The sequence below is a fragment of the Lonchura striata genome, chromosome 12, assembly GCF_050655825.1.
Source record: "Lonchura striata isolate lonStrDom1 chromosome 12, ASM5065582v1, whole genome shotgun sequence".
Classification (NCBI taxonomy): domain Eukaryota; kingdom Metazoa; phylum Chordata; class Aves; order Passeriformes; family Estrildidae; genus Lonchura; species Lonchura striata.
In genome coordinates, this window is record NC_140714.1 from 11,989,917 (window position 1) to 12,014,871 (window position 24,955).

At 54.8% G+C, this 24,955-nt stretch overlaps 2 protein-coding genes across 3 annotated transcripts in view; both read right to left on the reverse strand.

The window, feature by feature from the left end:
* Nucleotides 1–3,245: 3,245 nt before the first annotated feature.
* SLC26A6 (solute carrier family 26 member 6) lies at nucleotides 3,246–11,581 on the reverse strand. Of its 2 annotated transcripts, none has more exons than XM_085590524.1 (20): nucleotides 10,225–11,581; nucleotides 8,687–8,844; nucleotides 8,138–8,277; nucleotides 7,931–8,041; nucleotides 7,489–7,661; nucleotides 7,246–7,410; nucleotides 6,966–7,118; nucleotides 6,701–6,783; nucleotides 6,463–6,610; nucleotides 6,250–6,363; nucleotides 6,067–6,144; nucleotides 5,842–5,937; nucleotides 5,613–5,719; nucleotides 5,455–5,524; nucleotides 5,200–5,292; nucleotides 4,993–5,097; nucleotides 4,285–4,461; nucleotides 4,107–4,161; nucleotides 3,701–3,822; nucleotides 3,246–3,621 (listed from the first exon to the last, which is right to left on the reverse strand). In XM_085590524.1, the coding sequence occupies exons 2-20, from the start codon at nucleotides 8,800–8,802 to the stop codon at nucleotides 3,598–3,600; spliced, it is 2,130 nt and encodes a 709-aa protein (XP_085446650.1). In that variant the 5' UTR covers nucleotides 8,803–8,844; nucleotides 10,225–11,581; the 3' UTR covers nucleotides 3,246–3,597. The 2 variants fall into 2 exon arrangements, with proteins under 2 accessions (XP_085446650.1, XP_085446649.1); XM_085590523.1 differs by lacking the exon at nucleotides 10,225–11,581 and adding an exon at nucleotides 9,212–9,307.
* Nucleotides 11,582–11,709: 128 nt separating this feature from the next.
* Nucleotides 11,710–24,955, reverse strand: part of CELSR3 (cadherin EGF LAG seven-pass G-type receptor 3) — a 31,249-nt gene continuing 18,003 nt past the window's right edge. Inside the window, exons 18-36 of the mRNA XM_031505916.3 lie at nucleotides 24,314–24,408; nucleotides 23,388–23,597; nucleotides 22,761–22,944; nucleotides 22,138–22,287; nucleotides 21,649–21,829; nucleotides 21,211–21,378; nucleotides 20,683–20,809; nucleotides 20,320–20,526; nucleotides 20,044–20,218; nucleotides 19,414–19,526; nucleotides 19,037–19,116; nucleotides 18,277–18,403; nucleotides 17,531–17,644; nucleotides 17,268–17,404; nucleotides 17,069–17,175; nucleotides 16,269–16,442; nucleotides 15,924–16,124; nucleotides 14,674–15,751; nucleotides 11,710–13,978 (exon numbers count right to left, since the gene is read on the reverse strand). Coding sequence (XP_031361776.3) covers nucleotides 13,951–13,978; nucleotides 14,674–15,751; nucleotides 15,924–16,124; nucleotides 16,269–16,442; nucleotides 17,069–17,175; nucleotides 17,268–17,404; nucleotides 17,531–17,644; nucleotides 18,277–18,403; nucleotides 19,037–19,116; nucleotides 19,414–19,526; nucleotides 20,044–20,218; nucleotides 20,320–20,526; nucleotides 20,683–20,809; nucleotides 21,211–21,378; nucleotides 21,649–21,829; nucleotides 22,138–22,287; nucleotides 22,761–22,944; nucleotides 23,388–23,597; nucleotides 24,314–24,408 — 3,656 coding nt within the window. The 3' untranslated portion in view covers nucleotides 11,710–13,950. The remainder of the gene's footprint in view (nucleotides 13,979–14,673; nucleotides 15,752–15,923; nucleotides 16,125–16,268; nucleotides 16,443–17,068; nucleotides 17,176–17,267; nucleotides 17,405–17,530; nucleotides 17,645–18,276; nucleotides 18,404–19,036; nucleotides 19,117–19,413; nucleotides 19,527–20,043; nucleotides 20,219–20,319; nucleotides 20,527–20,682; nucleotides 20,810–21,210; nucleotides 21,379–21,648; nucleotides 21,830–22,137; nucleotides 22,288–22,760; nucleotides 22,945–23,387; nucleotides 23,598–24,313; nucleotides 24,409–24,955) is intronic.

Here is a 24,955-nt window from a genome sequence, read left to right on the forward strand (position 1 = left end):
TTTTTCTTTCCTGATCGATGAGTAAAGTGTAAACATATGAGTTTTGTAAGAATGTATAAAAAGCATGCATGCTATAATAAAACCAGGTTTGAAGCCTCCTGAAAACGGAGTGTTGCTTTATATTGTGACCATCTCAACTACAGCACCATGGAATGAGCATTCCAGGAATAGGAGTCCAAGAGAGTGGATATCCCGAAATGGGCATCCTGGGCATTCTCAGAGGGACGAATGACAGCACAGGAGTGTACAATCTTTTTTCAATTTTTACGCAGCAGTGAAGCCAGCAACACGGCTAACACCTTAAAATTAACACAAGTCCTCCAAGGGGTATTTCTTGCCAAACACAAGGACTTCCTTTTGTGTTTGAAGGTTTGAAATATTTAGCTTTGGAAAATCAATTCATTTACAAATATAACTGCAGGAGGGAGCCACCATTCTTAGAATTACTGGTATAACCTTTAGTTGGGATCCATTCTTGTGAAGCACATTTTAGTCTTGTTCCGTAAGAAAACAGGCATTGTTGTGTGGGTTTGGTGAAAAACATCTTAAATGTGCTCAGAATAGAATTAGAATCCAAAAGAGAAAGTTTTTAAGGAAAGCCTGAGATATTGCCTGTGATGAGATCCCTTCTAAGAGGTTCACTTAAGGGACTCATTGCTCCATCTGAATACTGGCAGATTAGTCAGAGGAGAAAAACAATATTTTTTAATGGTCCATTGGGAAGACAGGGCTTGCAGGGAATTTGGTACTTTCTGGTCTATTGCTTATATTCCAAGAAAGAGTACTAAATACTGAAACAACCTGTGGAAGATGAAGTGATTGTAAATGTGAAAGTCCAGTTCATGGCAGTCTCAGAAAGGAACCCATCAAAGCCCTTGAAATCCCAACACACAATTTGTGGGTTGGCAGTGTATGCCAGCTGTTACCAAATCACAGAAAATTGCAGATTACAAAAAGTGGCCATTAGGTCAGATACAGAATGAAGCAATATGCATCAGCAACAACCCTGGTAAGTGGTATTAGCAATGACAGTATTCTTACTGACATTAGCAGAAATTTGCAATGAGTCTATGAAAATTACAAACTAGGTAAAAGAAAACGGGACTGATGACTATTTTGGCGTAGTGTTTCCTAACAGGGAGTTTCAAAATGTAAAGATTGTATCAGCCTTTAATCTGAAGGAAGATATTAAAATTACAGTAAGGAAAAGGCATCAAACGCTAGAGAACCTAGACAGCATAGTTATAGACAGAAATGCCACTGACACACTGAGAAAATGCACACCAATGCAGCAACATGGTACTAAACCCCAGAAATGTCCACTGCTTCACTGTCTGGCATTTCATTAGTATGCACATAGCAGCTTTGCCACATTTCTACTGACCCCCTTCTTAGCAAACCACTAGTTTCTTCAGTGCCAAGATTTTAGGTACATGATCGTAGCAATACATATCTATTCCCTTCAAGTGAAACAAATTGCGGAGAGAAAACCCTGTCTGAGATGTTCAGTCATTCCATTTTCTAGACAGACTAAATAAAAAGAAAACCAAGCTATAGGATTGTGTACTTGCTATTACAAAACACCTGCTGGCATCTCAAAATAAGCTAGCAAAAAATCAGCATAAATGACACGTGGGGCAAACAACCGTTTTAAGAGAATAATGGTGTGATAAATAAAAACAATAGATTTCCAGGCTATTGAGGTACTTCAGAAAAGGATTGAGAGCAGAGGCTGAACTAGTGGGAAAAGATTAGAGGAATCCCAAGAAAAACACGACCAAAAATCCTGAAAGATATGGGCAACTGACCTGTTTAAACCTTCAGGAAATCAGTGGCCAGTGATTTAGACAGATGATTAAAGTAACTTGCAGGCAATTTGCACCTTCTCCTCCTTTCTCACCCCTCACCATCACAGGGTGAATTGTGACCATGGAGTCAAGGTTATTTGGATTGTATTTTTAGCTTTAGGAGAGAAGTATAGCAGCTGAAGTACTTATTACTGATATGATACCCAAGAGCACAGATTTGACACATTTCATTCAAGTCCAGTTACAAATATTACTACTAAGAGGATAGGATTGGTCTTTTGCATTACACTCTTCTTGTTTTACAGCCTGCTCTGATCCTGGTGAAACTTTTTAAATGGTTCTCCCTAAAAAGGAGGAAGTCAAATTAAACCTCCCTTCCTATTGGTGCAGGTTTCACTTTTTGTTTGTTGAGCCTAAAAATGGAACTGGAACTAGCAGGAATGACTGTATTTAAAGTGTCCTGACTTTAAGACCATCTCAGTTTGATAAAAGCCTACATGCTATTGACTAAAGAATACTCTGTTTCCCCCAAGAAATTTAAGCAAAGTTTCTTGTAGTAAACCTCAGTTAATACAAAAGAGTCACAAATAGCAGGAAGACTTATTTCACCATTTAGGGAACCAACCTTCTCACCTTCTTTTGGGGAAAGCATCATCTGGTAGCTGAAGTAACAAACTTGAAAACATAAATCTCCCCAATACTGAGAAGCTGCTGACACAGGAACCACCAAAGCTCTGTGACTTTCTCCTTTACATTCACCAGTCAAGCTTAGAAGTCTAAAATTGACTGGGTCAATCAAAAACAAATGCTAACCTAGACAGAGGTCTATGAAAAGTCCAAAAATAATCTGAGTTCTTCTTAGAAAATGAGAAATGGAACCAGAACTACCAATCTGGTTACTTGCAACATATCCCTAAAACTTACTCCCTTCTATTCATCCTTAATATATAGCCACTGGTACAATCAGGAAAAGATGAAAGTTATTAATGTCAAGCAAAGGAAGGACAATAAGGAACTATTCCTATTAATCATCATATAGGCAGTAACTCTATAATTAAAGGCACAGAAACAGAAAAAAAATTAATAAATCCTAGATATTGAAATTGTGGAACCATCTTTACTCCCCAAAACCCAGTATCAGCCTTCTCTTGACAGCAAGCACTTTCCCCTTTGGTGTAGGTATGACTGCAGCCACCAGGTGCTGGTGGCCCAGCACCCTTCTGAGCCTTCTGAGGATGGGGAATCCTGCCCATATGGCTCCCTTGGGCACAGCCCCACGGGCCCAGAGCAGGTCATGGCCAGAAGTGGCAGAAAAGAGCCAGAGGGAGGGTGCTGGGGAGCCCAGCCGCAGGGAAGCCGTGCCCAGCAGGGCCGGGGCGCAGCGGGGTGGTCTGGCCCAAAGAATCTTTATCGAGGAAAGGGCATCGAAAGCAACCCTGGGGAACACCACGGAGCTTTATTCATGATGCCAGCCCGCTGCTGGGAGCAGGAACCCTTTGGCCCCTCCACCACCCCCCAGCCACATCCTGGCCAGGTGGGGCAGGTCCGTGCTGGGGCAGTGTGGAGGCTCCAGGCAGCCCCTCGGCGTGACAGCCAGCAGCAGCCCCGGCCAGCAGCAGCCCCACCACAGCAGGGCTCATGGACAGGGTGAGCCCCAGCACTCAGAGTCCAGAGGGGCTGGTGGGAATCTGGGCATCTGGGCCCCAGGGTGGCCGAGTTGGTGCCATCAGGGTGGCAAAGCCTTCCTTGCCTGCCCATCTCCTGGGGAAGACATCTTCCTCTCGAGGGGCTACATCCTGGTGCTGTGGTCCACCTAAGGAGGGCAGACAGGGAGAGGTTGGTGTGGCTGCCCTCTCCATCACATGCTGGGGACAGCAGGGCTGGGTGCTCACCGAGGCCTGGTGCCGCTCCCTGCTGATGTGCACCACGGCATCATGCACCGAGGGGAAGAAGGAGTGCTTGGTGATGGTTGAACTGAAGAAGTTGCCCTGCTCCAGCTGGGCCAGGACAGATACTGTGTGGAGGGATAAGTATCTAAAGAGATGGCACCTAGCTGAGCCCCCTGCCACCCACCCGGAGCAGTGTCCTCCCGCCTCCTGTGTTGTGGGGGACACCAGGGTCACCACCAGGGACCCAGCTTCGAGACTCAGATTGGATCCATGGGACAACCTGCAGCACCCATCCCCTGGGGAAGCCCTGGGGATGGGAGCACCACGGAGGGACCCCCCAGGCTATCAGCTGTGTGCCATGGGCTGGCCATGCCCGGCCGGGGCTCATGACTCTGCAGATCCCCCTCACCCGGACAGCTGGCAATGAAGACATCCACTTCTATCTCACGGAAATCCCTGAAGATCTGCAAATGGGAAAAAACATTTTACCCAGGAAAAGGAATGGGCAGCAGCCATCAGGGCACCCCAGAGGGCCCCAGAAACACCATCAGCGAGGCTGCTGTCCTGCCTGCTCCCCAGCCCCTTACATTCTTCAGGATCTTGATGGAGACGGTGTCCACAAAGCTGACGGGGCTGAAGTCCAAGATAACAGCGGAGAAGCTGGGCTGGGGCAGCCCTAGGCTGCGCAGGGTGGGCTCTGAGGGTGCACTGCTCTCTCCTGCACTCAACTCAATCACTGCCAGGCCTGGACCGTCCCCTGCATTCTGGGGAAGGGAAGGAGACCCGGTGTTATTGCTCCAGGAATGGCAGCACCCTGGGCATGGCAGTGTCCCCCAGGCTCACCCTGGTGAGGCGCTGTGGCTGTATGAGGGCACAGGCAGTGGGTGGCCCCAGGAGAGGGTGCCCCTCTTACATCTTCACCAACTTTTGGGCTCTTTTCAGATGTGTCAAAATCCACCCCTCTCCCCAGCACCAAGAGTGGTGCAGAACTCTGCAGAGTTGGGCTCATTAGCTGGCACCAGGCCACCCTTTGCCCTTGCTCTTAATTCTGATTAACTTGCAAAAGGTTAATGACTTGGCAGCTCTAACACATAATCATTAACAGCCCAGCTTTCCTACCAGCCTTGGGGGGTGTGACTCAGTTCAGTCCAAGTGCCTTTCTCACCCATTGGCCCTAAACAGAACTGGGAACTGTGTGGGCCACCAAGCCCCACCAGTGCACTGACAGAAGCGTCAGAGCCAGGGAGGGAAGAGGTGCAGGATGTCACTGGATGTCCCCTGCATCAAGGAAGCACCTTTTTCTTCTTTGCCTTTTCCTTCTCCAGTTTCTTCTGCTGTTTCTTCAGCTTCTTGAGGGCCTTCTTCTTCTTCTCAATCAGGCGGTCCACATCAATGCCGCTCTGCAAAGCAATGTGGCCTCGTGTCCCCAGCTGCCCCAACACCACCCTGCTGCTGGCAGGCAGGAGATATAGGATGCACTCTGAGGCTGGTGGCTCTCCTACCTTTTTCTTCAGGGCCTCGGCATACAGCTCCACGTTGGCAAAATAGATGGTTGAGGAAGAGCGGAAAATCTTCACGCCAGGGACCTCCTGTGCCTGGGGACAGATGGGGAGGGTGCTACTCCAGGGATGGAGCCACCTGTTCCCCTCCTCCCCAAAAAAATGCCCCCAGCCCCTCTTTCCAGTGAGCCACTACTGGAGATGCTTTGAACTGCCCCCCGCTGCAGGCAGCTCTTCCCCCACCCCTGGTGCTGTTACCATCTCGTATTCCACCACATCCCTGTAGACATCGGTGTCAGAGATGCGCCCCAGGATGGAGTAGTGCGGGCTGAAGGGAGGAGAGCAAGGGACTGAGGTCACCACAGGCTCCTCCTGCCCTTGGGATGTGGCACTGACCCCAGCCCCGGGGTACTCACAGCTGGGTACGGAAGATGACCGTGAGCAACCCAAATGCCACCGAGGCCGCCAGGCCGATGTCCAAGTTCAGCAGGAGGGTGGCTATGAATGTCACAACCCAGACCAGCTGGAGAGGGGACACAGTCAGCTGCAGCACAGCCTCTCCACTGGCACCTACAAGCCTCAGGGAGGGTGGAGAAATCATCTCCAGGAACAAGAGCACAGCCCCAGGGCTGGCCAGCACCTTACCAGGTCCACCTTGTTGGACTTCCAGAGAGTGCTGAGGTCCTTGAACTGCTTGAACATGCCCTTGAGGTTGACAATGATGATGGCAGCTAAGATGGCCTAGGAGAGAAATCTGCAGCTATGAGGAAGCTGAGGGCAAATCTCTTTGCTGCTCCCCTACCATGTCACCGTGCTGTGGGACAGCCACAGGTGTGGGATGTGACACTGAAGCTGTGGGACTAGATGTACCTTGGGCAGGTCCCGGAAGAGTTCTCCAATCTTCACAATGGTCACCAGGATGACCAGGGATGCGATGACACCAGCTACCTGTGCAGAAGGAGAGCGGGAGGCCAGGGGTGAGCCCCCACTGCTCACTGTGCCTCCTGCCCCTGGCTCAGCCCCAGAGAGGGAGGCAGCACTGCCCAGACTCACCTGGCTGTTGCCCCCTGTGCTCTCCTGTACCAGGCTCCTCGACATGGAGCAGCTGATGGCAAAACACTGGAAGAAGCCTCCTAGGAAGTTGCAGAGGCCCAGTGCAATCAGCTCCTGCAGGGACAGAGTAGTGGCAGGGGAGCACCATGCTTTCATCTGGCTGCAAGAAGGGCAACATTAGCTTTCACCCAGGGTGGGGGCCCAGGGCATCACCTGGTTGCTGTCCACTTTGTAGCCATGTTTCAGGGCAAAGATTTTGCCCAGGGAGATGCAGATGGCGTAGCCTACCACAGCAATGGCAAAGGCATTGCCCACCACCTGCCCAAAGTAGCTCATGTTAGGGACCACAGGTGGCTTCAGCCTACATTCAAGAGAAATGGGGCTCAAACAGGGATGCTGTGGGCAGCACGGTGCCCTGGCACAGCCCCCTTCACCGTCAGGCCCTGCTCACCCGCTGGGGATGTTGCCCACCACAGAGATGCCAAACTTTTCTTTCAGGTTGACCCCATAGGAGATGCCGGTGGAAACGATGATCTGGGGGAGAATAACTGGAATGAGGCAGGGTCTTCCTGCACAGGGACTGTGGTGGGGGAACAGATGCGCTGGAGCAGCACTTGCCAAGGAACCCAATCCCACTGTCCCCGCCCTGAAGGGGACAGGGATACACCAGGGATTCCTGGATGCATCCCCCAGGAGGTTGGGGCAGCTCTGGGTACCGTAATAAGCTCGATGGGGATGGGCATGGGCAATTTGGCAGCAAACTTGTGGTTGAGCTCCTTCACAATCAAGATGGCCACCATGGCAATGATGGAAGTCACCAGGGTGCCCACATTGGTGTCTGGCAGCTTCTTGCAGAGATCGATGACAGTCTAGAAAACACAGGAGGAGGGAATGTGCTCAGGAGAGCAGATGCCTCCCCAGTAGGTTTTTGGAGGCCTCTATGTGCCCCACAGGTGAGCACCAGGGGTCCTTGGGTGCCAGCAAGCCTCCACTCACCACAAACAGCGAGAGCGGCCCCGAGTGCTCGCTTTGGGAGACTCCAAAAACATTTTTGAGCTGGGAGACGAGCACGTGCACAGAGGCAGCAGTGGTGTAGCCACGCACCAGTGGGTCTGAGAGGTAGGTCACCACAAATCCAAACTGCAGGAGCCCCAGGAGCACCTGGAAGAATAGATGGCAGAAATGTCCCACAGGTTACGGTCTCATGTTCTCTGCTAGACTAGGCTGGGACCACCTTACCTGGAAGATACCCGTCAGGACAGTGATGGTGGCCACCAGCTCCACCCTGCGAGCGTCGCGCAATTCCTCATTGACCGTTGCATTGCTGCCATTGACGGACTCCAGGAAGTCCTCGCTGGGCATCAGGGATTCTGTCAAGCTCCCAATCATGACAGAGATGACGGCAAAGGGACCTGAGAACAGGCAGAGTGTGGGCAGGGATCCCAATGTGGGCACTAGGACCTCTCTGAGAGGACCTCCTAAAGGGTCAGCTCCTCTCTCCTTAGGCCAGGCTCAAAGCAAACACACTATACTTTGTCTCTGGCTTGGCCAACCCCCTTCTTGGTAGAGCAAAGAAGAGGCAAGAAAGGTCCCCCCAGCTGTTGGTGTGGTAATGCAGCACCATGGACCTCCTTGCTCCCTCCCCACCATTGCTGTGCAAGCACATGCTCCCTCAGCTCACCCACGGAGTTGTGCCTTGACGTTCCGAAGAAGAAGTAGAGGAAGACGGGATAAAAGGAGGAGTAGAGACCCGTGACTGGCGGCAGCCCAGCCAGCAGTGCATAGGCAAGCCCTAGAAGGTGGAGAAGAGAGAAATGTCACCGATGATCAAACCCTAACCACCCCACCTGTGGTGGGCCCCTGGTAGGCTGGGCATGGCATCACTCACCCTGGGGCAGGTGCATGATGCCCACACTGAAGCCTGAAACAATGTCCCCCAGGAGCCAGTCCTTGATGGGGTAGCGGGGCAGCCAGCGCAGGAAGGGCAGGAAGCGGAACAGCAGGGACTTGGCAGCAGAGCCCGAGCATCTGGTGGGGAGGGAGCAGGAGCTGAAGTTGAGCACGAGTGCAGGGGGCTTGGGACATCAGTGAGGGTGGATGAGGCCCCATGGGAGGCAAGGGGATCTGTGGGACCATCAGCTCCATCCACTGGAACCTGGTGTCCTCAGCAGGGCAGGAGGAAGGGCAGGAGGCAGGGAACAGTTATCTCAAAGATCACTGGCTGGTTTTAATAAACAGGAGGAAGCAGAGCATGCACCTGACTGGTGGCTCCAGGCAGGAGGACAGAGTGGGGACATGGGTATCTGGGCAAAGGGAAATGAACCCCCAGGTCTGCAGCTCCCTGTGGTGGTGGGGCTGGGGTGTAGAATAGGGCAAGGTGGGGCACACCTTGTGTGGAGCAAGGTCCAGGCACATCCCACTGGCCACATGGTCTTACCTGGTCTTGTGGAGACAGCCACGCAAAGAGGGCTTCGTGGGAGGTTTCCTCCGTGCCACCTCCTCCAGTTCAGCCTCACTCAGCACCTCACGGGGCGCGCGGTGGCTCAGGGCCATCTCTGCTGCCAAGGCCACCTGCCTCTCCGGAATGCCAGTCCACTGCAAGGACACAAGGGACAGCTCAGCCGCATTCCCACGGTCAGGGGCAGCCAGCATCCCACCCATCCTAAAGCCCCTCCTCCAGCTCCACTTGGCCACAGAACCATCCCATCCTGTCCAGGTGGACAGGAATGGCCCTGAGGATAGGCATGAGCCGAGTTTTGGGAGTCCTGAAGCAGCAGCACTGGCTCAAAACGGAGTGCAGTAGGCAGTCAGCAGGAGGGCAGGGAAGGCTTTGGCAATCAGTGCTGCCCACTCCTGCCCCACAGCAGCCCCGTCCACCCCATCCACTGAAATGCACGAGTGGGGTCTGCCAGCAGAGCTGCCCTGGGGGGGCCCCTTCTCCACCTGCCCCCGCAGGACCCACCTCGGTGCCAACCACCTTCCCCTCCGTGTACTGCAGCAAGGCAGGGCAGGGGGCCAGCACAGCTGCTGAGCAGAGCCTCATCCATCCCACAGCCCCATCTGCAGACTTTGTCCCTTTACACATGAGGGGAGCAGGAATGTGAAACCCCGGCAAATGTCACGGCTCACCATCCCTCCACCAGTGCCCTCCCTTGACCCCTGCAGTGCAGAGCGAGGTAAGCCTGTGTGCAGAGGAGCAGGGATGAGGTCTCACCCCTCACAGGGCTGGGATGGTGGGTCTGAGCAATCCCCATACAAATCTACAACTTGTCCTTGCTCAGAGCTCACTCTGAGAGCTGCACCTTCATGCTGGGCCCACCCAGCTGGTGGCCTGATCAGTCTTAAGGTGCTCATCCACTTGCAGCTGGACCCACAATCCCCTCCCTGAGTGCTGGAGTCCCTGTCTTACCCCCAGCTCTCCTACCTGCTGCGCTCAAACTGGTCAGGAGTCACCAGTCAGGTGCGTGCTCTGCTTCCTACTATTTATTAAAACCAGCCAGTGATCTTTGAGACACTGTTCCCTGCCTCCTGCCCTTCCTCCTGCCCTGCTGAGAAGTTCCCCCGCTTCCCAGCCCCATGGATGCACAGCACCCACCATGCTCCCGTTGGTGCCCTGGTGTGCTGGGTTCCCCAGCTGTGGCAGAGCCAGCACAGTCACCACTGTGCCCAGAGCCATCCCATTCTGGGGACTGTCTACTACAGCCTCAGCTCCTGGTCTCCAGCTACATCCAGGATGCTGCCATGCCTGACCACCCATGTCATGTGCAAGCCAGGGGGCTTCTTGCCACTGGGCACAACCTGGTGCCAACCTCCTGCCAAGACCTGCCTCCCCAGGGCACTGTTGTCCCCCCACGGCTCCCATGGATGTCCACTCCCCAATCCGTGCCCTGGAGCAGGAGTTGTGACCAGGACAAAAAGGTTACCCACAGCCTCTGGTCATGGCATCCAGGGTATTTTCCCCAGACCCTTGCTTACCTGCTGGGAACAGATGTGCTATGCTCTGTGGACTACCCTGGTCTCACACAAATCGCACAGACCCAGGTGTTATCTTGTTCCAAAGGTCCCCCGCGGGCGCTACAGTCCCACTGAACCCATCACACCTCCCTGGGCTGTACCACAACTTAGAGTTGCTTGCAGGGAATTTCTGAGTCACATTTGGCCCAGGCCCATGGGGACACGGCAGCGGAAATCCAGGCTCAAATTTCTGACTGGTAGCAAGGTGTGTGCAAAGGCAGGGGGCAGGGCCAGGCATTAGACAATCCTGGGTCCCCTGGGTGGTGGGATAGGGCTGAGAAGCAGCAGGAGCAGTGACATCCAGGACCACAATCTCCAGAGTTGGAGCAACTTGTCTCCGTCCCTGGTGCCTTATTGGGGCAGCCTGTGGCCACCTTGGCTCTCTCTGCAGTGAGCACAACCCAAGTCCCACAGCCTTCAGTGAGGCTAAGCCTCTTCCCTCAACCCATCCCTGGCCCTCCCTGTCCACCCTCGTGTCCATCAGTGTCAGGTAAAGGCATGTCCAACAGAGGCACCCACATGTGACTGCTGCCTCATTTATCCACTCCCCATCATCTATGCACTCCCCCAGCACAGAATGAGAGGCCATCACAGGGCTCCAGCTCCAAAGCAGATAACACCCCATGTCATTTATTGCCCCTTTATCACTGCTCCTGTCCCCGCCCATGCCATTCCTTCCCACACTCCAGCCCCGCACGTGCACCCCAGGCTGGTCACTCTGCCTGTGGCACCTCCTCGCCACTGCAGCCCCCCAACAGCTCTCCCTGGCCCTCACCCCCAGCCAGCCTCTGGAAGGACTGCAGGACAGGAGTACAGCTCCTGGCACTGCCAGCACAACTCCTGAAGGCTGCCCTGCACTCACTCCCAGCAGCTCAGGTGACAGAGCTCATAAGGCACAAAGGGATGACAATTGATGGTGACCTTCGCTCAGGGCGCCGTGGATCAATGCTGCCCTTTGGCTCACCTGCTATTTCCTCTTCAACAGGAGGGGAGGGACGGAGGGCACAGGATCATGCTCAGCCTTCTCTGCCCACACTTCCTTATCCTTGCTGGCAGCTAGCTTGACCCTGCTGAGGTCACGCAGCCTTTGGAAAATGGATCTTCCTCCCTTATCCTAGGTCAGGCTGGGAATGCTGCCAGCTGCCAGGCATGAGCCCCACAGCTCACCACAGCCACTGTGGCATTGCAGCTCTGCCAGCCAGGCCTGGAGCCACTGCCACCCCCATCTCTGGGCGAACAGCCCGGACACAGCCCGTCAATCACCTCACCTGAAGTCCCCAGCCCCTGGTCACCTTGCCTCAGGCCACAGGGACTCCCAGGCAGCCTAGGAACTGGCCATGAGCTCCTGCCCAAGCCCCCTCCCAACACCACCTTGAGCCCAGGTGCTGCATCCATAGCCCCAGCCATGAATCCCCAGCAGAGGGAGAGAGAGCACAGAGGCCAACACCATTTTATAGACTTTTATTTCCAAATCTGGCGCTTCCATTATACACTTTTACACAGCCAAAAGGGGGGTGTGGGCATCTCCCCACTCCCTGCCAACAGAGTCAGGAGACAGAGAGAGGAAAAAAACCCCAACCAAATCCCCTAAAGGAAAAAATCCAAACTCAAGGAGGATGCTCCCCAGAGCCCAGGTCACAGCACTACAATCAGGGACCAAGCTGCAGACTGGTCTGAAAGAAGCAGATTTCTGCTTCTTGACTGGCCCAGCTCCACAGGGATGGCCACCATCTCTGCTGCTCTCTTCTTTTTGGCACTTGACACTTGCTCTCCTTTTGGCAGCAGCACAAAGAGCCCTGTGCCCAACTTGGCAGAAACACGGGCCCTACAGCACAGCAGGGACAGGATCCCAGGACTCTGGTGCTGGCATTGCACAGCTGGAGAGAAACTTGTAAACGAGCTTGTTTCCAAAGGCAAAGATGGGCAGCATGGAGGTGCCTGGCTGCTCCCAGCAAGGGGGGCCAGCAGGCTTTCCCTCTGCACACTGGTCCCAAATGGCATGTAAACATGTCAGCAGGCCTTTCTCTCCTCATCCTTGGGAAAAGGATGACAGGGAACCTGCCTCATCAGGGCTGTGCTGGGGACCCAGGGCACCCCCAGTCAGCAGCCCTTCTGTTCCCTCCATACTCTCCCCACTGACTCGGGGAGGCAGCCAAGAGGCCTTGGCCTCCCTAGAGACATGAGGACGGCAGCATGGGTCCTCTCCTGTAAACATGGCAGGCTGGGCTACAGTAAGATGCCACGGCAGTGTGGTAGTAAGGCAGTAAAGAGCACATGGTCATGCCCCGAGAGCACCTGGGGGGTGAAAAAGGGAACGTGCTGGCCCCGCTGAGCCAAACAGCCTGGCCTGAGGCTGGGGTGGGCACAGAGGAGTGCCACCTCACAGCACAGCCAGGGGTCAGGTCCCAGGCTGAGCAGACACCATCTGGGCAGCCTGAATTTCCGGAGAGGGGAAAGTGCTGTTTATCTCCATCTCCCAAAATTCAGGTCACTCTGAGCTAGAGTCCTTTGCTACTCAGGGGAGAGCAGGTGTACACAGAGCCCCCAGGGAACCAGCTAGATACAACTTCTGAGGGCAGTGCTGGACCCTACAACTGGAGCCACATCATGCTCCTGTGGATGTTAGTCCTCTGCAGAGTGAGGACTGGCTCTGGGAAAAGCCAAGCCTGCTGCTAAGCAGGGCAAAGGTCATCCAGCTCCCTTACCAGACCCGCAGACCAACAGAAGTTTGTTCTGTAACATGCAGGTTAAAGAGCACAACACCCAGTGGGTAAAAACACAGTGCTCATTGCTGAGCCAAGGAAACCAGCACTGATGAGAGTGGGACCATCCTGGCACAGGACAGGACTGCACAGCAGAGCTTGTCTCCTTCCCAGCAGGTTCCTAGTGCCGAATTTGCTGCCCTGTCCACACGTGCTCTTGCTGGCACACAGCCCCAGCTCACAGAGGGGCAGCCCCACGGGGTGATGCCATGGCAGGGCAGAGGGAGGCCTGGCTGCAGGGGCCGAGGGACCAGGCAGGAAGAGACAGAGTTTGGAGCTGCACAGTGGGAGGGCAGGGGGGCAACGGGGCCAGCTGCCCTGCAGGGGGGATGGGACAAAGCAGTGCCAGCAAAGCCTTAAAGACTGCCTGGCACTGTTTCTCCAGTCCACTGGGATTATGTTCTAGTAGCCCCAGGGAACTGGCAAGGGGCTGTTGGTGAAACAAATGCTCCAGGTCCTGGGAACGTACCATCCGTAAAAATAACCATAGAAATTTCTCTTCTCTCTGATTACAAAGATACAAAAGGATAGAAAACCCTCCCTGCCCCCATGTCCTAGGCTCCATTTCTGTCTCCCTGCCACTGCCCACCCTTCACACACACACAGGCACACCCCACACACAAACAGCTCGCAGAGAAAGAGCTCGGCCCCAATGGGTCGGAGATGCCACGCTCGCTCAGTACTACCTGTCACACCAGGCAGGTGATGGAGAGCATGGTGGCAGCTGAGAGCCTGGAGGCTCCTGGCAGTGGTGGTGTGGGCTGCTGGCCCCTGAGCCCACAGGGCAGGGGAAAGCAGGGTTGGTTTTGGGCCTCTGACAACCATCAGTTCTGGCCCCTGCTCCATGGGGATACCAAACCTCAGCTGGCAGTGCCTGGTGAAGAGCCCTGCTTCTTCCATCTCTCTTGTGATCAGTTTTGGCCCCTCAGGAATGGCCGTCGTTTCTCATTATTCTTCTCAGAGGAAAGAAAAACAGTGTTAAGCCATGGCATCTCTCCTGGGTTCCAGCACCCTTTCCCCACTATGCCAGATGAGGACAGGGCAGAAAACCTCTCCTGTGCCAGGGCAGGAACAACTGTCTCCAAGTCCCTGAGATAAGGGAAGAGGGAAGGAGGGATGGGGTGGGGTGGAGTGGGAGTAATACCATCAGGAAGCAGAGCTAGAGGGAAAAAGTGACATACTGGAACAGGGTGCCTGGGGAGAAATGTGGCTGGGGAAGGCAGGGCTTCCCTAGGACTTGGGCTCCCTCCTCTCCAGCCAGCCTGGCCCTTGCATACATCCATTGGGACTTAGAGCCAGCACTGACCAAGGGATCAGCCCAGAGGCCAGCCTAGCTGCACAGAGCATCTTTCCTGAGTACCCACAGGCCACAAGCAAGGGCCATCATCTCTTGGGCAGAGAGGACAGACTCAAATACACAGAGGCTTTTGCTTGTGCTGCACCACAGCATCTGGAGCTGTCATACATGAGGCTTCTCCCTGCCCAGTGACTCTTCAGTCCAGGAGACGCCTGTCACTCACCCAGGGAGCTCACCCTTACACAACCCTCTCCCTCCAAACTAAACACCTTTGGGAAGGAGCCAGGCAGGTGGACAATGCACAAGATCAGCTGAACAAGATCTGGCCGAGGAAGGAAGGAAACCACTTACTCTGAGTCTGGTGACAGCTCTGAAATGCTGTGGGAGGTGGCAGAATGAGGTGTTGAGGGACACACTGCAGAGGGCGTTGAGGTCTGCATGGCAGAGGGGGTGGCGGTGGTCTGGGGGCCTGAAGGTGTGCTGGAAGATTGCACCGAGGACAGGACGGAGGAGTTAAAGGAAGCAAGGATGGAAGAAAGGATATCTAACTGTTCAGTGGAAGGATGTCGGCTGGGAATGGTCTCCAGGTTCTCCCTGGAATGCTGTCTCCTTGACAGCGGTTCTAGGCTTTCCCTAGACAGCTGCCTCCGAGAGAGACTCCCCAGGTTGTCCTGCGAGGGCTGCCTGCTAGGCACTGTGTCCAGAGGCTCTCTGGAATTAGATCTTCTGGACAAAAAGTCCAGCTGCTCCCTTGAAGCTTGTCTAGCTGATGTTAGCAGATCCCTTGAAGGCTGTTTTCTAGAAAGCAAATCCAATTGCTCTCGAGAAGTGTCGCGACTTGGCAACATGTCTATTTGGTCTCTGGACACTTGCCTACTTGGCAATGTGTTTAGCCACTCTCTAGAGACTTCTCTTACTGGCCCACAGTCTAGCTGCTCTCTTGACCCAAATCTGCAGGGTAAAGTGTCAAGGCAGTCTCTGGAGCCCTGTCTCCGGGGCAGTGTGTTCCCATGATCTCTCTGACTGGGCCTAGCAGCAAGTAGATCCAAGTTTTCCCTAGATGCATGTCTGCTTGGGATACTTTCCAGGTGTTCAGTAGATCCATGTCTGCTGGGGATAGTGTCCAGCTCCTCTCTAGACCCATGCTGACTGGGAACAGCTTCCAAGCACTCTCCTGAGTTGTGCCTGCTCAGCTGCTCCCGGGACATCTGTCTCCTCATCAGCATGTCAAGCTGCTCCCGGGACGAGTATCGGCTGGCTGGCTGCGACAGACTGCCAGCCCCAGAGTAGATCCTGCCATAGGAGGCAGCGGGGACCGCCCTGTGACCCAGCGTGGATGTCTTGTACCACGTCAGCTCGTTGGTCATCCTGCCAACAGACGGCAAGCCCTGGAGAGTTGGAGGGTACTGGAGACGGTTCTTCAAAATCCCTGTACCGGACAGAAAGAGAAATCAAATATTTGCACAACAGCAAGAAGAGCAGGAAAACCAAGGATATGCCTCCTCAAGGGCATAGCCACACAGATCTGATGCTGAGCTTTCAGTGTCACGTCAACCTGAGACAGACAAGGTCACCCTTGCCTGCTTGCTCCAGATTGTTACCTTTTCTCTGCCGTTGGGTCTGGGTGAGGGAGTTCTCATCCCCACTGGTCAAAGCCAGGTCTGGCTGATTATTGTTGGCTGCATCCTTATTGATGTCAAATCCCAGCTTCCGCTCAGAGCCCCACTTCTGCAGGGAGCAGGGATGAACCTCGCACTCGCCCAGAGCTGGCCAATACGACATGAGGTCATTGCCATCCACATCTGATGAAGGACACAGCAAATCAGACCCCAGAGAAGAGGGAGAGGATATTTCCATGAGCAGCAATTGAGCCAAGACAAGACATGCATGGCTTGAGCCCCAGGAGCTGAGCTCATTCTTTTCCCTGCCAGAGGCCCGGGACTTGCCTTTGGGAGCGGTGTTGGCAGGGTTCGTGAGGAGGCGTTCGCTGTGTGCCGCCCGCTTGAGCTGGCGCTGGAAGCGGCCCCGCAGGCGAACGTTCTCCTCGCTCTCTGAGGACGGGATGGAGAGGCTGTGCTCTTCATCCAGAGACAGGTCACTGTCCGAGTCCGAGTCCTGGTCTGTGGGAACATGGTGTGTCAGGGAGACATATGGAATGAAGGTGGGAGAGGTTCCTGCTGACAGCACCGGGAAGGTAGAACCACCCCAGGCTGACCATGCTTGTGAGAGTGTCTTATCCTTTGTTGCCTCTCCCTCAGCAGCAGCCTGTGCCAGCTCCCTTGGCCCTACCACCGGGTACCTGTGAGAGGAGCCCAGCTCCATCTAATTGCACCTTCCTGTAGGGCAGCTGCAAATAGCACTAAGACCCCCTCTGCCTCCTCTTTCAGGCTGAGTAAACCCACATCCCTTAGTCTTTGCTTGCCTGTCCCACACTCCAGCCCCAGCTGGTCCAGCTCCAGTTATTCAAATGTCTGTGCTGTCCTGGAGAGTCCAGTGTCCCCAGAGATCCCACAACAGCCCATGTCCTCTCTGTTGCCTCCCCCATTTCTACCCTCTTGGGGACTGGCTATGCCCTTTGCCATCTGTCCAGGAGGAGGCTGTGCTAAATGATACAATGGCTGCCTTTCCCTCCTATCTACCACGTGTTTGGAAGTCGCAGCTGAACACGGGGTGCAAGATGTAACCATACAGCCAGAGCCTGCACCAGGAAGAACTTCCCAAATTCGGGAACAGGGCTGAGCCTTACCTCCCCCAGCATCACGGTGGAACATTGCCATGTCAATGTCTGTGGGGCCAGCGTGAGCCAACAGGCTGTGATCCAAGGCTGAGCCCTGACGTGCTGCCACGTTGTCTCTGAAAGAGAGGAGGCTCAAACTGTCACAGTGGCAGGAGCCTCAGGCTCTGCCCAGGCACTGCTGGCCCCCAGAGCCCTGGCTGCTGCCTACCTGAGGTAAGCTCGCTGGCTGGAGTGGGTGCGGGCAGAGCGCACGCTGCTCACGGAGGACACCGTGGAGGCCCCCAGGGTGATGCGGATGAGCCCGCTCTCCTCAAACAGTGCTGTGTTGTTGTAGGCACTGGGGCCCTGGGGAGGAGGGAGAGAGGGCACGTGCCCTGTTAAGGAGTTGCCACGGCAGCCCAGGGAAAGTGGGGACATCCCTGTCACCTCCTGTCCCAGACTTGCACCCTGGGTTGCTCTGCTCTCGCCCACCTGTGTGCTCCTCGTGGCCTCCTCGCTCTGCCCCTTCTTGCTGAGGCAGGCCAGCTGCCATGCCTCCCGCACCTCCTCGTTCAGTACACAGAACAGGACCAGCACTGCCAGGCCCTGTGGGGAGAGATGCCATGAGAGACAGCCCTTCACGGCCAGCTGACCTGCTTGCCCACAGTGCTAGCAGTGGGACAGTCCCTGGCTCCTCCTGAGTCCAGTGTGGCCACTGGACTGGGATGCACCAAAAACCCCAGAATACCAATGACAGTTAACACCTATAGTGATTGTGGATAAGGGAGGAACAGGTCCACCTGCCTGGCAGTGGCCAAGGAGCAAATGGCAAAGTCCCCTGCAGCAACATCAGCCCCAGTGGTGGGAGAACGTTGGCAGGGTGCTGCCATGGATCATATTTTGAGTGTCCAATACCTCCATCACATTCCTTACTCTGCCCTCTCAGGACATGGAGGCTCCTTCCCTCCAGATGGTACTTGCTATCCTCTGGATGCTACCTCTGAATCAAATGCCTTGCAGCCACCTCCTGCTCTGTGTGACTGCTCACCACGGACACGGCAGCAAGGAGTGGCAGGAGTCACTCAATGCCACAAAGGTGACAGCAGAAGGGACAAGGAGCTCAGCGAGATGTTGGGAGCTCAGCAAAGGGCACCCATTCTCCACAGATGGCCGTGGGGACCACAGGGATGCTCTCCTGGGCTGACCCGTGCCCTCCCCAGCAGAGGCTGGGCAATTACCTGGAGGCTGCAGAGGACAGTGTAGAAGTAGTGGAAAGCCAGGACACTGTTGTTGACAGCCAAAAGGCCAAAGAGCCAGGTAGTGCTAATAACTAGAAGCAGAACAAAGGAGCTCCGTAACGTCATGCTGGAGAGAGAGAGACAGACAGGGACAGAGACACACACCGAGAGGTTAGTGCGTACTGTTAACCTACAGCCTAGTGCTCCCAAGAGATCCAGAGGGGAAAGCTGCTGCAGAGACCTCCCTGCTGTGCCCAGCACTGCAGGCACATCCCTGCACAGTGGCCCAGCTTCCCCTGGCTCCCAGGCCTTCCCTTCTGGATCACACATGGCAAACACAGGGGCCAAAATGACAGAGGTCATTTCGAGCCACAGAGAGCTCAGCCATACTCCAGGGCTGGCTCAAGAGGGAGTGGGGAAAAGGTCTCAGGAGCATGTAGGAGAGGAAGAAAGAGGTGTTCATAGCTGATAAGGGCTGAGTGCTGAATCCAAGCAGACACAAGGGCTGGCTGTGAGGGCAGGTGGTGAAAAGGGACCAGTTGGAAGGTCAGTGTGGAAATGTGGACATAGGAACCAGAAAGGATGAAATTTAGGAAGGGTTAATGTGGCTGGCAGGGGTGGGAAAGGAGAGTGGCTGCAAGGCTGACACTGATGCACAGAAGGGCCCTCTGCAATGGTAGAAGGAGGAGGATGGTCACTGAAAATGCTAAAATCCACTAGCTGCCAGAGCTCTGCTGGGAGTTTGGCCACTAATACTCACAGAACCGATTTCTTCTTGGTCTCCTTTTGGCCTGGGGAACAGGACATCTTGGCCACAAGCAGGAACATGACCCCATTCATCTGAAAGTGTTGGCACTGATTAGAAGCTGTGCCAAGGGCTGGTTCTGACCTGACCTCCCCAGTGCAGACTCCAGGTTTGCCAGGCCCTGCAAACATCCCCTCCTTTCCCCTTCAAGCCCGAGCTGTGGCCTCCCCCAGGTCTGGCTAAAGTGAGGAGGGACAAAAAGAGGGCCTCTAACTGAGGGAGAGGGACACAGAGAATGGGACAGGCAGTGGGCAGCCAAGGAGGGGTGAGTGCCCATGGTGCAGAGAAGGGAGGCAGGAGAGGGTTGTGGGTGAAACAGGACAGGGTTTTACCACAATGACGACAGTAATGGGGCCTGCAAAGCTCCAGACCAGCTTATCATGAATGGAAATCCAGCAGAAGTCAGGGTTCCCGTAGCCCTCAGGATCCAGGCCAACAGCCAGCCCTGCAGGAGAAAGGGAGAGGTCAGGTCCAGACCCGGCAGCCTTGGACTTGTCCAAACCATGTCAAGCCCATGCCAGCACTGTCAGCAGTGAAGGGGCTTTCTCCTTGCTCCTTGCCCCCTGCATAGGCTTCTCCACCACAGGGGGAAGGAGTCAGGACTGAGACTCAGCAACAGAGGTTTTATTTCCTTTTCCTCGGGTGTCTGTGACACAGCCCAGTCCAGGAGACATGCACCGCCAGCAATAGGTCACCCAAGTATGCCAGCTTGGGAAACCAAGAGACTTTAACTAGAAGACCTGAGGAGATGTGCTGAGGAATTACTTCTCCTTAGGATTCAAGATGACAGCCCTTGATATGTGATCCCCTGACCACCACTGCTTGCTGCCAGCACTACTGACCATGGCAGGCCCACCCTCAGCTCTCCACCCATGACGAGCTGGGCAACACCAGGTGGTCAGGAGACTGCTGAGAAGCAGCAGAGCTGGTTTGGGTGTGGGTGCAGCACAAGCAGCTCTTACCAGTGATGATGGCAGGCACTCCCCAGCCGATGGCGTAGTAGAAGCGCATGGCCCCGAAGTTGACGTTGCGGGCTTCAGTCTGCATGCGGTAGATGTGGAGGCCCTGGACGAAGAGCCAGGCGAAGGTGGAGAGGAAGAAGCAGTGGAGGAGGATGGCAATCACAGTGCAGAGAAACTGGGGAGACAAAAGTGACTTAGAGATGGTGCCACTGTGCCAATGCTAATGGCATCATCCACACCTCACCCCCATGGGTGAGCTCGTTCAAGCCCACAGACCTGGTTCTCAGTGCGGTCGATACCCAGGAGAAAGAGCAGCTCAGAGAAGAAGAGGGTGACTGATATGTTGCAGTGGATGCCACGTGTGTTGGACTTGAGGCCTTTGAGGCAGGTCAGAAAGGAGAAGGTCAGCAGCAGAGACACCAAGGAGAGAGACACCAAGGAATAGGTGACAATTGCCAATGTCTCCAGATCACCTTCCAGTTGCTGCAGCAGCAGAGAACCAAAGTGTTAGGGGCAAACACAGGAAGCTTGCAGAACTCTCAAACTGTGTTTGTATCCCACATGGAATTTTTTGCCTGTGCTGGGATCCAGCTGCTAACAGTCCCCACCATCACCCACAGTCCCACAGGCTGAGGTTACCTCTCGGTGTGAGCTGTCCATCAAAACCCCAAAGGTGCCAAACTGGGAGCACTGGCAGTGGACATGGGTGGTGTTTCGGTACACGAGCTCACAGTCCCTGGCTGTCCAGAAGCCAGAGGGGTTGGTCCTGCAGTCACCAAAAAGCAGAGTGCACTTAGGAGAGAAGACACACAAATCATGTGGGGGGCAGGAACCACAGAGAAGAGGGGTGGCTGACAAGGCTCTTCTGCCAGCAGATACAACTGCACTCCTAAAGCAGAAATACTGGAGCCAGAGTGTGGATGTGGCACTGAGGGAAATGGGTTAGGGGTGGACTTGACAGTGCTGGGTTAATGGCTGGACTCAATCATCTTAAAGGTCTTTTCCAAACTAAATGATTTTGACTCTGCTGTGCCCTCCCAAAAGAAACAAATCCCATGGGAGAAGGCAGAATCTCCACATCCACGTGCTGCTCAGGGAAACTCAGGGAACGAGGAGGTGTGTGGGGAAAGCAGCTCAAAGAGAGTGGCCCAGCCATGCTCAACTCACGGGTTGGAGTGGTTCCACTGGACACAGAGAGGTTTGCTCCTGTTGGCTGTCTCCAGCAGGTAAAATTCCAGCACAAGAGGGGTGTCCAGGGGTCCTTGCAGGAAGGTGTGATTGCTGAACACAGATACACTCACAATGGGGGAGTTCATCACAGGATTCTTGGGGAGCCTGCAAGGAGCAACAGAGCTCTACCATCACCATCACTGCGTGGCAGCTACAGACCCCCAGAGACTTCTCAGGTGTCCTGTTCTGACAACTCAGAAGAACTCTGCTCAGTCTACAACATGGAGCTGGGAAACATGGCACAGAGCAGCACCAAGGCTGGGAATCAAACCTCACCACTGAAGACTGACTTGACAACTGCCAGAGGGAACAGAACAGAGTCCAGCCAGCCCCTCTGCACTGGTGCTGGTGGGGGCAAAGGGGAGGAGGATGTACCTGACGCTGCGGCGATCCACTTGGTAGCGTGCAGGCAGCAGCCCCCCAAGGGTGCGGTACATGATGAGGATGACCACAGTGAGAGTGGGCTCGGGCTCTGGCAGCGCCTGCCTCGGGGAGGAGCTCTCCACAGTGTAGTTCCCTTCACCCCCAGCCAGCGTGGGCACTGCTGTGGGGACAGCTGGGGCACACAAGGGGGTGGTGAGAACACACACACACACACAAGAAACCACACACACATGCCAGTGTGTGCTGTTCTGAAGACAATTTGCAAGGCCATCAGGAGCTTTTGGGACATGGTGAGTACGTGTAAAGCTCAGGATCTCAAGGTTGGCTCTTGGACCTCTGACAGAAACTGTCTTAGTAGGGTATATGCAAACTAAATGGCTTTCAAAGGTCCATTCCAACCCAAACCTTTTTATGATTCTACACCTTTCCTGCCAGCCGTACCCACCCATATTGTTTCTCGAGTGATGCTCTTGTGCTCACCTTCAGCTTTGGGAGGGCTCAGCACTGACAGTGGCAGCACCACGTGGGTGTGGGGGTCCCAGGCGGGCTGGCCCCGGAAGAGGCTGCTGTGGTAGCGAGGATAGCGCCGGCGGACGTGGGAGTGGTTCTCCATGCGATCGATGCTCAGCACTGCGGAGGAGCAAGGCAGTGAAGTCACCTCTAGGGTGGACACCTGGACAGCAACCCAGTGCACCCCATGATTCAAGTCCCTGGCAAAGGGACCATACAAACCACAGGCTGAGTTGGGGCTATGACCTCTATTTGGGCATGACATTAAATCTCAGTACCCACAGTGCTCCTTCCCAGCCCAGATCCTTGCTCTGCCATAGGGCAGACTACTCCTGCCACCAAGGCCAGCTGCTTTTTCACTGGAGACTGGAAAGTAACTGTGAGCAGGGAGCACATTCTGGGCTCTGCTAGCTCTTGGAGGTCAGCTAGTCCAGGCAGGGATGGGACCAGGACATCTCTCGGAAATGCCTCCCCAGATTAGAGAGAGCCATCAAGGACATTACCAGCACACTCCCTGAGACGCAGTGAGATGAGAAGGGAGCAAGGTGTGATGGAGGAGTGACCCTCCACCACCTCAGCCAGCTCCTACTCACTGATGTTGGGGGTGACGACACCGACGGGGTTGAGGTAGGTGAGTTTCATGTTGCTGGCCAGCGTGCCCGAGTAGTCCCGCAGCTGCTCCATGAGGCTGGCGCTGCCGTGCTCCCCGTGTGGCAGCATGGCCCAGTGCTCCCGGTTCTCGGGCGCCAGCACGGAGCTGCCTGCACGCAGCAGGTTCTGAATGGGACACACGTGAGGACAGAGGGTGAGCACGGCCTTTGGGCCTCTCCTGACCACCCCAGACTGCAGCACTGTGCTCTCTGCACAAGGGCTCTGGGAAGAGAGGTACTTGAGGTACTTTCTAGTCCCCCAGCTCAATTCTCATCAACCAGTGCCGTGTGGGGACATCTTTCCTGCACCCTTGCCATGAGGGACCTGCCAGTAGCAGTAAGACCTCCCTTTGCCTTCCCAGGCTGAGCAAACCCAGTTCTCTGCATCTCCTCAACCACTCTTTGCTCCAGCCCTGACCATGCAGGTCTTGCTTCCCACACTGCTGCTGCGAACTGAGGAGCCCAGTGCTCCTGACAGGGTCCCATCACATCCTCAATCCTCTCAGAAACACAGGGTGGCTGCTAAGACAAGCAGCAACAGAAGCCACTCTGGCCTGGGGAAGAACTCACCTCGTTGAAGTGGGCATCCTGTGTAGCTGTCAGGCCAAAGCCACGCTGCTGGCTCTCGAAGGCCATGAGGCGGGACAGCAGGCGAAAAGCAATGTGCACGTCATTGCCAAAGTAGTGCTCCATGTGCTCTGTCACAGCCCGGAGCCGGTGGGCCAGCTTCTTGGCTTCAATTGTGTTCAGCTCAGTCTTGTTCCTCTCCAAGCCCTCTAGCTGTCAGTGGGGAGAAAAGAGAGGGTTAAACAATTCAGCAGGCTCCAGGAAATTGGGATGCTGCAGGCTCTGCTGGACACAGAGACTATTTCTGAAGCCGTGACAGAAGGCATGTGGTCTAGAGACCACCACTGAGGTCTCTAGAACAGGGAGAACATCTGGCAGGAAACCAGCCCCCAGCAACATACAGGTCTGCACTGGCCTGGCTAACCCAGTGCCATACACCACAGAGCCAAGGAGATGAAAGGACAGGGCAAGGCCCTGGCAATACTTCCCTGGAAACTCTCCTGGCTTCACTTTCAATTCAGCCTAGATGACATGTAAGTGTTGAATACACTTGCCTGGATATTTCAAAGGGATTTGTCCCTGACAAAATCAAGGGGGCTACAGAGGTCTCGTGGAGCAGACACCCCACTAGCTTTGAATCACTCAGCCCTGCTCAAGGTTATTTATTTTCCCCTCAAATACTCTGGCAGGACACATATAATTTCTGAGGGGACACAGATTAAATGAAGCCATATGAACTTAAACTCAGACCACTGCTCCCACAGGCAGGATTTGGGGGAAGGAGGTGAGAAGGGAAAGGCACCGAGCACTGTAGCAAGGCCCTCTCATACCCCAGGCACCCCTGGAGAGCTGAGTGCTTTGAATTCTGGCTGTGAGCCCTTGTTCAGAGGGCTCCTGCTCTGTCAGGGCTGCAGAGCTGAGAGGATTACCAGCACAGACAGCTCCTTGAAGGCAGGTGAAGTGCAGTTGAAGAGATCTGGCTCCAGCCAGCCCTTCTCCTCATCACAGTGTCTGATGGCTGCACCTAAAACAAGAAGGAAGGGCTTGTTGGAAATTCAGCACAGGAGACATGGCTGCCCTGCTGCATCCTTCCTGCAGAGATCCTTGGCACCAGCAAGTCCCCAAGAGTGGCACTGACAAGTGATGGGGAGGGCCTGTAACACCTCAGGGCCATCATCCTGCTTTGCACCAGTGCAACCCATTCTACTCTTGGTTTGTAAAACCTCAGCAAGCTGCTGCCATCCCCTCCCTCCAGGAGCTGGGTGCCTATGTGTGTTTTGGGGCTGCATCATGCCAGATGCCATCACACAGGATTGCAAGAAGACCTGACTTGGCAGAACAAGCCTGGAAAAGCCCAAGGGGACATGACTGTGTCTTTAGGCACATCTGTCCCCAAGTTATGAAAGCCCAACCAACTCTAGGCATCCCCCAGCTGACAGCCTGCAATACCTGCTGAGGTCCTGCTCTCCCTACAGGGCAAGGCCACCCCAGGAGCACAACAGCCCTGGTGTTGGAAAACCAGTCCCTGAGATGAGCCCCTGCAGCCAAGGGGGATGGAGGAGTGGGATGGT

What these genes read in the sequence shown, in the direction of transcription:
- SLC26A6 (XM_085590523.1), bottom strand. Translation starts at nt 9,292, where the DNA reads ATGAGGCTCTGCTCAGCAGCTGTGCTGGCCCCCTGCCCTGCCTTGCTG. An exon ending in CCATCAAGATCCTGAAGAAT is followed by an intron (nt 4,162 to 4,284) that starts GTAAGGGGCTGG and finishes TCCCATTTGCAG; the next exon opens with ATCTTCAGGGATTTCCGTGA. An exon ending in GGGAGCGGCACCAGGCCTCG is followed by an intron (nt 3,622 to 3,700) that starts GTGAGCACCCAG and finishes TGCCCTCCTTAG; the next exon opens with GTGGACCACAGCACCAGGAT.